Below are 13,189 nucleotides of genomic sequence, written 5' to 3'. Positions count from 1 at the left end.
TTAAAATAGGGGGGGAAAACCCCACTTGTTCTGGTACGTATTGTTTTATCCTTTCCATCCTGGGTATAGGATAAAAGAAACCCTTTATTTGCTTGTTAGAAGAAGAAAACTCTCACTTGAAGTTCTTAGTTGGCAGATGTCAGTTGAAAGCTCTGCTTATGGAATATGCCGCAGTGTCAAAGTCTGTTGGATAATTTTAGACGAATGTGTCATGTGTGACATGGAAATATGGCATGCCATACATTAGTGATTTCCCAAGTGTTTGGAGCAGGTAGTAATGTGCTGGGAAAGTGCTCTTTATCTCTCCACACAGTGTACTTGTAGAGCAGTGGGGAAATGCTTTTGGTGGAAATTACTTTAGTCAGAAAAAGAATCCATTTACAATATGCGCCTTCTAACATCTCTCAGACAATGCATTGTATTAAAGAGGCATTTTTTGATTAATGTTTTATAAACATTTTTCAGCATGACAGCTTAAAGTCCCTGTAAAATTGTAAATGCGCGCATGGTGTTCACTTCCATAAAGTCAAACGCCGTCTCATAAAGTCTAGTCGGATCCTGTCAACCACGGTGACACAGAATCAGTACCTGGGAGCATTAAAATTAATTTGCTTCATTTATATTACTGCAGTGATCACAAGATGAAAAGAGTCCTATATTTAAATTTTACTTGAAAAAGAAAACTCTTTGGAGTAAGTTTGTTTGGTTTTTTGAAATTATTGCCCTTTTTTTCTCTCGAGTTAATGAATGGAGTGAAAATGGAGTGATAGTCTGCAGAGTAACTTTATGATGGGTTCTGGAAAAGCACAAGTCCCATCCTTCAGTGCTCTTCCTCTGAGCACTAAGATGCTCAGAGATGAAGACAAAACAGTCATTGACCCTAAGAAGCTAACAGCTTAGTGAGGGAAACACACACACACACACACACACACACACACACACACGAAGCAAGCAGCGATAATAAATGCAGCAAACGCTAGGCCAGAACACGCCCCAGTTGGGTAAGCCTAGAGCAGAAAGGAGCCTTGGGACATCAAGGATGGCTTCCCAGAGGAGGCGAGTTAGAAACTGCGGGCTAAGGAATCGGGCAGGTCAAGAAGTGGGTGGCGAGCATCCTGGGCAAAAGGAACTCATGTGCAAAGACCGAGAGGTGAGACTTCGAGAGCCTAGAGCGTGGGCATGGGCCCGGGTTGGGGAGAGGAGGGGAGGAAGGGGCACCACACTCTTCATGGCTGGAGCACAGAGAGAGCCCAGGGGAGCGTGGTGAGACGTAGAGAGATTTTGTACTCAGCCTGGTTGCAGACTGGAAAATACCCTGCAGAGGACAAGCCCGAAGGCAGAGAGACGGGTTTGGGGAGAGGGTGCAGGGGCGGGTGAGGGCTGACCGAGCCCTGAAGGAAGGTCACAGGGAGGCGGTGGGAGTTACCTCAGTGAGGGTCGTGGCACATGCCTCGCCCTTTAGTTACCCTGTGAAGTGAGTGCTAATCGGATGAACGATTGAGTGAATTGTTGAAAGCGTGGGTGAAGAGGATGAAAGGGTGGTGCATTACATGGGCTTCTGGAAGAAGACATAGCGATGCTCTCTGATTTGACTTGAAGGTCAAGTTTTGCCAAATTCGTGACCAGGTGGCAGAAATCACAGTGCGGTGAGTTCCACAGTCCCAGGACTCTCTCTACTGCATTCCCAGCGTTCGTCCTGATAGTGCTGGAAACACGGCAAAGATGCCCTAGAACAGAGATCGTAAACTCGCCGCTTCCAAACGTCGCCAGGGTTGCCTGGACCACTCGGATGTGGAATCGTACAATAGTTACCTCCCCCTCCACCGCCCCACTTCTCCCAACTTCTCTTCCTACTCTGACCCTCGAGAAAATGAAAATGCACAGGGTGGGAGCTGCCGGGGGGGCGGATGGGGAGAAACTGAAGAAAAGCAGGGAAAAGACTGAGATATAAAGAAGAGATTGCGAAGAAACTAATAACTGAAAAGGAAAGTGGATAATTGAATGATCGAGAAGTAAGGTAGAGTTTCAGACAGAGGGAAGAGAAAGGTTCCCAAAACAAAGAGCTTGACTTGAATCTCTGGAGTCCCCCTCCCCTCATCCGGGGATTAGCCGGTGGTCAATCCACCCTGAGAGAGTGACAGGCAAAGACGCAGCAAAGGGACCTGGCCCCTCATCTCCGGAAGCTAAGTTTTTCTCTCTGATGTGATTTTCAATCATACTTTTAACATTAGTCACTGAGAGTGGTGGTGATAGGAAATCCGATTAACAATCAACAAGAAGGTACTGCAGGCGCACAAAGTGGTGAAGCGAAATCCCTACTTCATTCGACAGCTGTCTGCAGCGGCGGCCAGTCATGGGGGAGCCGTCTCTTTTCCAGGCGAAGTGGATGACTGGGATGAGAAGCCAAGTGAGGGAGGGCCTGTGTCTCCAGGGTGAGTCAGGCAAACACACCACGCCGTCAACGTAGGGCACTAAAACAGTGTGGGAAAGCGGCGAGGGGACAGTAAGGAAATGAAGGAGTCATAAGTGCAGGAAGTAGCCGGAGCTGCGGGAACAAAGGAAGAAGCTGCGGTTCTCAGAACCGAGAGGTCTGGAGAGGAAACAGGTCAGACCTTCAAGGAGGGGCACGATGGGCTAGCCGCTGGGGCCGAACCACAGGCCCCTGCTCCTTCTCCAGCCTTCCTCTAGTGTCCAGGGGGCCGCCTGCTGACGAGAAGGAGTGATGTTTGCAGAGTCCCAGCCCAGTCTGTACAGAAGGGTGTGTTCAAAGATGAGACGGAAGAGCGGAAGAACCAGCCCAGGACCAGAAGAGAACTTCATACAAAGTGATAGCAGGGTCCACAGAAGGTAGAAGTTCACTTGTACACTGGAAGTTTCTCGAAGGCAGTGTCAAGTCTGGGGTTCCCTTGCCACTGTTGGGGTAGGCCTCGCGGTTACTGAGCTCCTTGCCGCTGTGAAATCACAGGAACACCCCGGTGTGGGTAGCAGGGGAGTGTGAGGTCTGCTGCCCCCGGAAGTGCTGCTGGGAGGGTTAGGGGCCCAAGGGGAGCGAGTTCCGACAGGACTTCTGGACTAGAAAGCTCTCTGCATCCCAGGCCCTCTTCTGCTTCATGGAGCTGCCATGCCTGTGGCATCTTGAACTGAAGACCTCAGAGGCCTTGACCCTTGCCTGACACAGAGAACTGGAAACCCAGGTGGCCTGGATTGCAGTAAAGACTCCACCACTTGGGAAAGTTTTCTAACCACTAATGAGGCATTTCAGTCTCCTCATCAGTAACATGCTGCAAACAATAGGTTTCATCAACCACCAAGAGTTGTTGTCTGTTCATATGGGAGAGCCCTTGACAGCACCTGGCATCTAGTAAGCACTCACTGCATACAAACCATTATTATCATTATTACTGCTATCTTTCCATCACACTACAGTGAATTGATGTCGCTTCCATTAAGATACCTTGTGAACTTGCGTATTGGAACAGCAGTCCTGTGACCATATCTGTGAGCTTGCTTGAGCTTGCTGAAGAACGACCCAGAGCCAGCCTGAACTTAGCCAAGAAAGTGTAACTCAGGTGATTTAGCCCAGCAGCCATCGTCCTCGAATTTGGGGTCAGAAACCCCTGCTTTGATCAGTTTTTTAGAGACAAGTACCTCCATACTTCTATCATTTGCTCCCTTTAGCCCCACTATTACTCCACCCCACCCCCCAACTCCTTCGCATCATCCTTTTGGGCCAAATAACCCTTCCTGAAAACAGGAGTAGTATATGTTCAGGTCTTCTTCATTTCTCATTGTAGTAACTTTCTGGGACTATAATTTTTATTTTTTTTAGATTTTATTCATTTCATTTTATTTATTTATTTATTTATTTTTTGGCTGCATTGGGTCTTTCTTGTTGCGTGTGGGCTTTAGTTGTGGCGAATGGGGGCTACTCTTCATTGTGGTGTGTGGGCTTCTTATTGTGATGGCTTCTCTTGTTGCAGAGCACAGGCTCTAGGCATGTGGGCTTCAGTAGTTGTGGCACGTGGGCTCAGTAGTTGTGGCTCGCAGGCTCTAGAGCGCAGGATCAGTAGTTGTGGCACACGGGGCTTAGCTGTTCTGCAGCATGTGGGATCTTCCCAGACCAGGGCTTGAACCTGCGTCCCCTGCATTGGCAGGCGGATTCTTAACCACTGCACCACCAGGGAAGCCCTCTGGCACTATAATATTAAATGCTGCTTTTCAACATCTAACACTGATCTAATTCAAATCCAATAAGCGGATTAAGCATATTACTTTTAAAAAGAATACTCCTTTGTTCTTTATATTAGTGAGAAGACAGAAACTGTGCAAAAATCTAAATGCGTACGCTTGAAGCTTTGAGAGAGACTTTGTTTGGGAAGAGTTAACTGTTTGCAGTTTATGGCAATGATATGTGAGGCTATGAAAAAGAAAGCAGCCGTGAAATATATTTTTGCATAAAGGTTTGAAATTTATTAGAAGGTAAAAATAATTGAAAAAGCAGAGCTTTCCTCACCGGGCTATCCTAAAATGTTATTTATGTGCCATCATTGTGTGTATTTAGGAGCCTGGGTCCTTTTCAGTGATTGTTCTCAAAGAAACAAAAAGAAAGCTAAGCTGTTAAAACTATTCAGTTGAAAAACTGATGTACATACACAGCCATACTGCCAACTGGACCACATTAAAGCAATTGGTGATAACAGTCAAATCACCAGTGTCTGAATTCTGTTACAGAAGCTTAATAGTTACCTATGTTAGGCAGCTGCTTACAAAATATGCACGCCTTGCCCTGGATATAACAGAGCGGTAGACTCAAAAGTAGTATTCATTTACCTGAGTTCCGTTACACCCTTCACTGTGGGATTTAATCATTCAGCACACATTTTAGAATTCATCTGCCATATACAATACTGCTTAAAGCGCTTCGAGATTCTTGGCCAAAAGAGAATGTGCAAAAGCCTTTATTAATGTCTATTTGGCTAAAGTACCCTCCTACTTATACCCGTATATACCATACTTTATCTTACCATATCCTTTCAGCCCCAAAGTGAACTTGGGGGCTGTGAAATGGTGCCAGGCAGGCTTCCCTAAACACCAACAGAGTGTTTCACTACTAAGCAAGAAAAGATCCTTTTTTTTTTTTTAATTGTGGTATAGTTGCTTTACAGTGTTGTGCAGAAAAGATCCATTTTTAACCTCTACCTTACTAGTATGCCTCAGCCTTCTCAAAGAAACTCTATTCCCAAATCTGAAAGAGAAATTAAGGAAACCCTCCCATTTACCATTGCAACAAAAAGAATAAAATACCTAGGAATAAACCTTCCTAGGGAGACAAAAGACCTGTATGCAGAAAACTATAAGACACTGATAAAAGAAATTAAAGATGATATCAACAGATGGAGAGATATACCATGTTCTTGCATTGGAAGCATCAATATTGTGAAAATGACTATACTACCCAAAGCAATCTACAGATTCAATGCAATCCCTATCAAATTACCAATGGCATTTTTTACGGAACTAGAACAAAAAAATCTTAAAATTTGTATGGAGACACAAAAGAACCCGAATAGCCAAAGCAGTCTTGAGGGAAAAAAACGGAGCTGGAGGAATCAGACTCCCTGACTTCAGACTATAGTACAAAGCTACAGTAATCAATAAAATATGGTACTGGCACAAAAACAGAAACATAGATCAATGGAACAAGATAGAAAGCCCAGCGATAAACCCACGCACCTATGGTCAACTAATCTATGACAAAGGAGGCAAGGATATACAATGGAGAAAAGACAGTCTCTTCAATAAGTGGTGCTGGGAAAACTGGACAGCTACATGTAAAAGAATGAAATTAGAACACTCCCTAACACCATGCACAAAAATAAACTCAAAATGGATTCAAGACCTAAATATAAGACCAGACACTATAAAACCCTTAGAGGAAAACATAGGAAGAACACTCTTTGACATAAATGACAGCCAGATCTTTTTTGATCCACCTCCTAGAGTAATGGAAATAAAAACAAAAATAAACAAATGGGACCTAATGAAACTTCAAAGCTTTTGCACAACAAAGGAAACCATAAACAAGACGAAAAGACAACCCTCAGAATGGGAGAAAATATTTGCACACGAATCAACAAAGGATTAATCTCCAAAATATATAAACAGCTCATGCAGCTCAATATTTAAAAAACAAACAACCCAATCCAAAAATGGGCAGAAGACCTAAATAGACATTTCTCCAAAGAAGACATACAGATGGCCAAGAAACCCATGAAAAGCTGCTCAACATCACTAATTATTAGAGAAATGCAAATCAAAACTACAATGAGGTGTCATGTCACACCGGTTAGAATGGGCATCATCAGAAAATCTACAAACAACAAATGCTGTAGAGGGTGTGGAGAAAAGGGAACCCTCTTGCACTGTTGGTGGGAATGTAAATTGATACAGCCACTATGGAGAACAGTATGGAGGTTCCTTAAAAAACTAAAAATAGAGTTACCATATGATCCAGCAATCCCACTACTGGGCATATACCCAGAGAAAACCATAATTCAAAGAGACACATGCACCTCAGTGTTCATTGCAGCACTATTTACAATAGCCAGGTCATGGAAGCAACCTAAATGCCCATCGACAGACGAATGGATAAAGAAGTAGTGGTACACACATACAATGGAATATTACTCAGCCATAAAAAGGAACGAAATTGGGTCATTTGTTGAGACGTGGATGGATCTAGAGACTGTCATACAGAGTGAAGTAAGTCAGAAAGAGAAAAACAAATATTGTATATTAACGCATATATGTGGAACCTAGAAAAATGGTACAGATGAACCGGTTTGCAGGGCAGAAATTGAGACACGGATGCAGAGAACAAACTTATGGACACCAAGGGGGGGAAGGTGGCGGGGGGGTGTGGGTGGTGGTGTGATGAATTGGGCAATTGGGATTGACATGTATACACTGATGTGTATAAAATTGATGACTAATAAGGACCTGCTATATAAAAAAATAAATAAAATCAAATTCAAAAATTAAAAAAAAGAAAAAAAAGAAACTCTATTCCCCACTATCTTCTCTCCTCTTCTTGTTGGACAGGCTGGTAACTTGCAGTGAGAGTTACTGGTGCCCTTGAACCGACCACCTTTTCAGTTTTAATTTATTCTAGGTAGAGCTTAGAGGTTTACACAGTGAAAGGAAGATGGAAAGATTTGGTGAGTCGTTCCAGACCTTCCCTTTTTAGTTCTGTGAATGTACACAAGGGAAAGATGGCGCAATCCGAAGTCCAGTTTTAATGGCGTATGTCTTTAGTTTGATGACAGACTGAATTTGCCTCTAGGTTTTCTGTCTTCTTTGTTCATCAGGCATTCCAATGCTGAAGATCGTGTTTGCAGGCCATGAGTACCTCTCTTTAATATCCGTCCCCTTGCTGATCTACCACCCGGTGCAGATCCTTCTGGGAAGTGTGTTGGTGCCAACAATAAAGTCTTGGATGGTGTCAAGGCAGAAGGTGAGACTCTAGAAGAATCTTATTTGGATCCAAGTCAGATTGAAATGCTCTTTCTGAATCTTAGCTGTTCATATGCTTTAACTTTTACACATATAGCCTTTTTCTCAAGTACACATTTTCTTAACTAAATACGATAATAATGACACATTAATCCAATTCAATTTGAACAAGAGGATTGAGGGCTAATTGTTCTATATTGTTATAACAGCACGATGATACTTAAAAGGTAGTTTTTAAAAGCCCTTTTTAATTTGCTCATATTGAAGGGCATATTGCAGTGGATTAAAGTTTCAGTAAATATACTCAAAATATATGTGCCCCTCTGCTCGGGTGCCCACCATCTTTGCCCACCTGATCATTCGTATGTGTCCTGATTTCACATGCCTTTCTAAATATGATAGCACCTGGATTTATCCAGAGTGTCTACTTTATTTTTAATTTTCCAGACACATAATAACTTCTTTGTACTATGCGTTTGGGAATTAAAAAATAAAATTTCAGTAGCAAAGGAGGCCACACAAGGACATCAATTTCACCACACTTGGCTCAGAAGTCTTGTTACTTATTTGATATTTGTGGATTGGATTTTCTAAATTATCAGCCAAAATAAAATAAACTGAGTGACTCATACAAAATTTAGATGCAGCACATACCACGGAAGTGCCCATAGAGCTGGCTTCTTCCCAGTGGCTCAGACTTTGCAAGACTTCTTTCGCCCGCTCACAAGGTGGCAAGGAGATAGCCAGTGACAGAGCACTGTGTGTCGTGTCCTTAGTGTCCTGAAAACGGAATAGCCCCACTACAGTCTGTTAAGCTCTGTGTTATGCTAAGCATGTGCCAGCCTTCACCAGCTTCGGAGTGTAGGCCCTTGAGCTGTCCTGCAAGCTCTGCCACCTTACCCCCGTGTGACCCTGGCCATGTTACTTCATGTCTCTGTACCTCAGTCTCTGCCACACTAAGACTCATGATAACATCTACTCTTTAGAGTTGTGGAGGATTACGTGGCAGGTGTTTGACAAAAGCTATCTGATATAATCACTGTTATCATCACTGATGTTCCTGATTTTCTACAACACTGTTTGTAGCAGGCTCTGCTGTCCCCATTGAACACGTAGGAACTAGGCCCAGAGAGTTGAGCAACTTGCCCAGAGTTATGGGGGTGGGTTTACTCAGTACTAGAATTAGGACTTGAACCCTGGTCTATGTGTCCCCCGAAATCTTTCCCCTACACCACAACGATGCTCCAAACAGAAATACAAGATTGCTTTTGTTTAATTTTTGGTATTGAAGTACAGTTAATTTACAATGTTGTGTTAGTTTCAAGTGTACAGCAAAGTGATTGTTATATATATAAGAATATATATAAGAATAAAAATATATAGGAATATGTATATATTCTTTTTCAGATTCTTTTCCATTATAGGTTATTACAAGATATTGAGTATAGTTCCCTGTGCTGTACAGTAGGTCCTTGCTGTTTATCCATTTTATATATAGGAGTATGTATATTTTAATCCCAGACTTTCCTAATTGATCTCTCCCCCCACCACCCCCAAGATTGCTTTTAGAAGGAGAGCCCTGGGTCCCCAGAATCCTGCCTGAGAAGGTAGCCCTCCAGCACCTTCCCTCCTCTTGTTATTGAACAAAATGTTAGCAAACACCATTCTGTGCTGGGGACCACTCCAGGCTGGGGTCTTCCCACTCAGAATTGGTACAGGAGCAGTTTAGTCATTTTCTTTCTTTTACTATTTATCCCCTTTGAAAACTTCATTTGTATGTATGCTTGTGTTTAACAATGTGTATGTGCATGATAGACCAGAATTTACACATATAAATTTTGACAAAGAATGAAGAAAATTATTTGAAAATCCTAATACTCCATCAATAATATACAGTCATAGTGAACGGCAAATTAATCAGAATGAAGTTTTCTTCTAAATGTTTAAAAGCTCCGGGATTTATCCCGCAGAGTAACAGAAGCATTTGCAAAAGGGAGACTAAACTGGGTGCTGTTCATTTTTCCCTTTGCACAGAAACCCCTCCAAACCAGGGGGCCACTGGCTAATGTAGAATAATCCAGAAGGCCTGGAATATTTAGCCATTCCCACCTGGCCACAAAAACAAAGTGTCCATCGTAAGGGTATCCTTGAGCGTCTCCTCTGCTTTACAGACAATACTGACTGAGACCCACAGGCACCATCTAGTGCACAGCAGATGGGATGAATAGCCATGCTGGGCGCGGGGGAGATGCCAGATTCCGCAGGCCAGGGAGGTGGGCGGGTGAATTTATTTGGATCCAGGGGTTTGGATCATGGATTGGTTATATAATGCTATCTAGGCGGGCCTCTTCTTCCTTCTCGTAGCATAAATTATCTGGTGTTAATTGATGCTCTCACATTGCTCGTGGATACCGTCCAACTCTGATGTCATGTTCTCCTTTCTCGTAGGGGGTGAAGTTGACGAGGCCAACAGTATAAGGAAGGAGGTGGTCTTTCCGCAGCGATGTATATACGTACAGGGTTGTACATACAAACAGTTCTGAAGACGTGTATTTGTGAACGTTGCTTCAATGCATATTTTATTTTTTTACTCAAAAAATATGACATAACTGTTTAAGTGCCTTAAAATGGATTTAACGAGAGCGTTATTTCTAAAACCTACTTTGTTAGTTACTGCCAGGGGTGGTTCAGTATTTTGGAGTTGTTCTTTTTTTTTTTTTTTTTTTTTTTTCCTAACACAGGAAACAGTCATCATAAGTGACAAAAAGCAAACACGTTTTCCTCGTACCACCTTCTGTGCAATACAGCTCTCTACCAGCTACTGTACTGTTTGGAATGAGGTCACACCATCAGGAAAATGCCCTTCTCATGACAGTGAAGATTTCCAAAGTCTTATTCTCGGATACTTTGATTTCCCGTGTGATTCTTTTTTTCTGCAACTGTGACATGCCTCTTCCTTATCAACTCAGCAGGGGTCATAGATTGAATAGATGCTGAAAAGCATAAGTCATCTGCATTTCTTGACATCAGTTTTTAAGACATTCCTTCAAATAGTTTCCACTCAGAAATTCCTCAGTTCCATTACAAGAGATTGTGGTGTTCTATGTCTTAAATTTATTATAAGCTGCTTCAAAGAAAGGGCCTGATGTTTGAGTTATGAGTCAAAGTACGTGCAGTTTTCAGATAAACTACAGGATTTGGGTTTCAGGATTTTTAAAATTATATTTCAAATGTTTTTCGTTTTTCTTCCATTATTTCTTTCTTACCTGTTTTCCAGCACACTTGCAAACTCATAACAACCAAATGTGAGACCCAAAAACGTTACAATTAGTTCGAGAGCAGCAACAATTAATGATGGATTATTTCACATTCCACAATGGAGACCAAAATTTGTTTCCTGTTACACAGATGTGCTGAGCACAAATTTCCCCTTTTAGCCAGAAGCAGCCTGTTACATCTTTGAATTAAGCACACTTAAGGCATTTGAGACAAGTTATTAATGAGAATTTCCTTGGCAGATTTGACAAATGTTTGCAACACTTTTTTAAAAAAATTAAATCACATTGCTCTTACAAATAAATGAAAATATAAAGGTCATAGAGGCAAACAAATGTACATATACACATTCGGTCTAGCTAGATGGAAAGAAAAATAGACACAGAAGATGTAAAACCATTCATCAACCAAAACATCAAGTAAAATTAGCTCCCAATTGGGCATCAGCTTGCCATGGAGTATCCAATATTTGCTTCTACTATGTCTGGAAGAGCTTTCACGACCCAAATAGAGAATAAAGCAATGTATAGAAATAAGGGAACACTTTTTCTGTTTCCTGCACACCATTCTGTCACATCCTCTCTACATGTCTTTTCGTGATTTGACAGGTGATATTGGCATCGTGAGTCACACCATATCTTCAGCAGCTGTTTTGTTGTTTTATCAACAACAAAAAATCATTCCTTAGAAACTCACCATGTTTATCAGTATCGTAAATTTACATTATTGTTACTACCAGCTCCCATCTTGTGTTACTCCTGACTCATTTCAATGTCACTGAACCTCATAAATTTCATAAGAGTTAGCCTGGGTGTAAGTTTTAAGGCTAGTGCCAGACCCTGCAAAAAGCTATGCTAAACAGGCTGTTTGGCAAGGATTCCTATTGTCAAGAATTTCACTTGTGTCTAAAACTACAGTAATTTTGCTTGATACTTTTGATGCTTACATATGGAGCACAGAAAGGTTTTCATGTTTTGTTCCTACAAGCTTCTTTGAATTTCGGAGTGAATGGAATTGTCTGTCTGAGCTATCATAAAAATCTTTTTCCTAGCATTAGAATACTGATTTTTTCCCCCAACTTATCTACCTCTATTATCTAACACCTATAGTAGGTGTGACTATGGGATAAAATTCAACTGAAAATGATATAACATTTTACCTTTTGCTTTAAAAAAAATGTGTTCTGTTTTCAAATAATCTTCTTTACATAGTGAATTTTGGTGGCTTTATTGATATGTGTATACCTATTTCTTTTTTTACACAAATGCTGTGCATATTTTTCCATAAAGGACAAAAAATAAAATCAAAATATATTTTTAATTCCTGCTTATTGGGGTTTACTTATTCATATCTTAAAATATGTTGTTATATCTATGCTCTATCTCTTTTATGCATTTGTTTTGTCTGAATGTATTTATGAAAGAAATACGTTAGATTATATTTATGTTTGCTTGTTTTTCCACCTGTATTTTTTTTAATGGTTGTTATGAAATTTGATCTTTTAAATGTATGCGAATGCTCATCTTTTCATGTGCTCTTTTCTAAGTTTTAAAATTTTGTGGGTTCTTCTTTTTATTCTTCCCTCTTCTGGTTAACACTAACACACCCCTGGCTAATGTTCAGTGTTTGTTTATGCTAAATACCAAATTTTTTCAAAAGGATTGGTAAAGTAACGAAATGGATTATTTATGATGAATGGAAGATGGACATAATTCTATGATTAAACAAAGATGTTTCAGAAATCACAAGAGAACCTGCGGCTTATTTTTAACCTGATTTCAGATATACACTCAGAATGCCTTCCAAGTATCTGTAGATTTCTTTTAATTCATTCCAGTCCTCTTATACTATTTGTGGTTAGCTGGACATAAGTTTCATAGTCTTCCCAGGTATCCATCTCAATACTCCCACCACGCCATGACGTTAAAATCCAGAACTAGCCCTTGCTGGTTACAGATTTTCTCAGCATCAGGGTTGAGGACCAAAAGAGAAACATACCCAACAGAAGGGACAGAACATAGGTGATCTGAGTTTTAGCCACCTTGTCAATTTTTTCAGGGATAGAAATATGAACCCTTAGAATGCAGAATGCCTTTTCCAAACCCCGAGTTTCTTCATGGGTACGTTCCCTTTTGTAGAATTCCATACCTTTGTGTTCTCATTTTGCTGTCTTGACTTAGCAAGCCTCTTCTCCCTGGAAGGCTGACAGAAATGTCACCTCGTCCAGGAAGCTTTCCTGCTCCCCCAGTCGGTTCTAGACTTACTCCCTGTGACGTGCCCTTAGAACAAGTCCCTCAAGTCTTCCAAAACCTTTGCTTGTCTAATCATCCCTTTACATTCCTGTCTCCTCCAATGTGGTCCTCATTTGTTTTCCTCCTGTGCCTAGCACAGTGCCTGACTC

General features: G+C 41.3%; 1 protein-coding gene across 3 annotated transcripts in view; it reads left to right on the top strand.

Moving 5' to 3' along the window:
* SLC10A7 (solute carrier family 10 member 7) overlaps positions 1-12,498 on the top strand; it is a 264,253-nt gene extending 251,755 nt beyond the window's left edge. For all 3 annotated transcript variants that reach the window (XR_009008398.1, XM_007189382.2, XM_007189381.2), the window contains 2 exons: positions 7,368-7,513; positions 9,961-12,498. Coding sequence is in view for 2 of the 3 variants with exons in the window: in XM_007189382.2 (XP_007189444.2) it covers positions 7,368-7,513; positions 9,961-9,990 (176 nt within the window). In the remaining variant the exon portion in view is untranslated. The remainder of the gene's footprint in view (positions 1-7,367; positions 7,514-9,960) is intronic.
* Positions 12,499-13,189: the final 691 nt, after the last annotated feature.

The sequence above is a fragment of the Balaenoptera acutorostrata genome, chromosome 5, assembly GCF_949987535.1.
Source record: "Balaenoptera acutorostrata chromosome 5, mBalAcu1.1, whole genome shotgun sequence".
Lineage (NCBI taxonomy): Eukaryota > Metazoa > Chordata > Mammalia > Artiodactyla > Balaenopteridae > Balaenoptera > Balaenoptera acutorostrata.
Note: the sequence above shows the minus strand (reverse complement) of the source record. Positions and strands in the feature narration are given on the sequence as shown.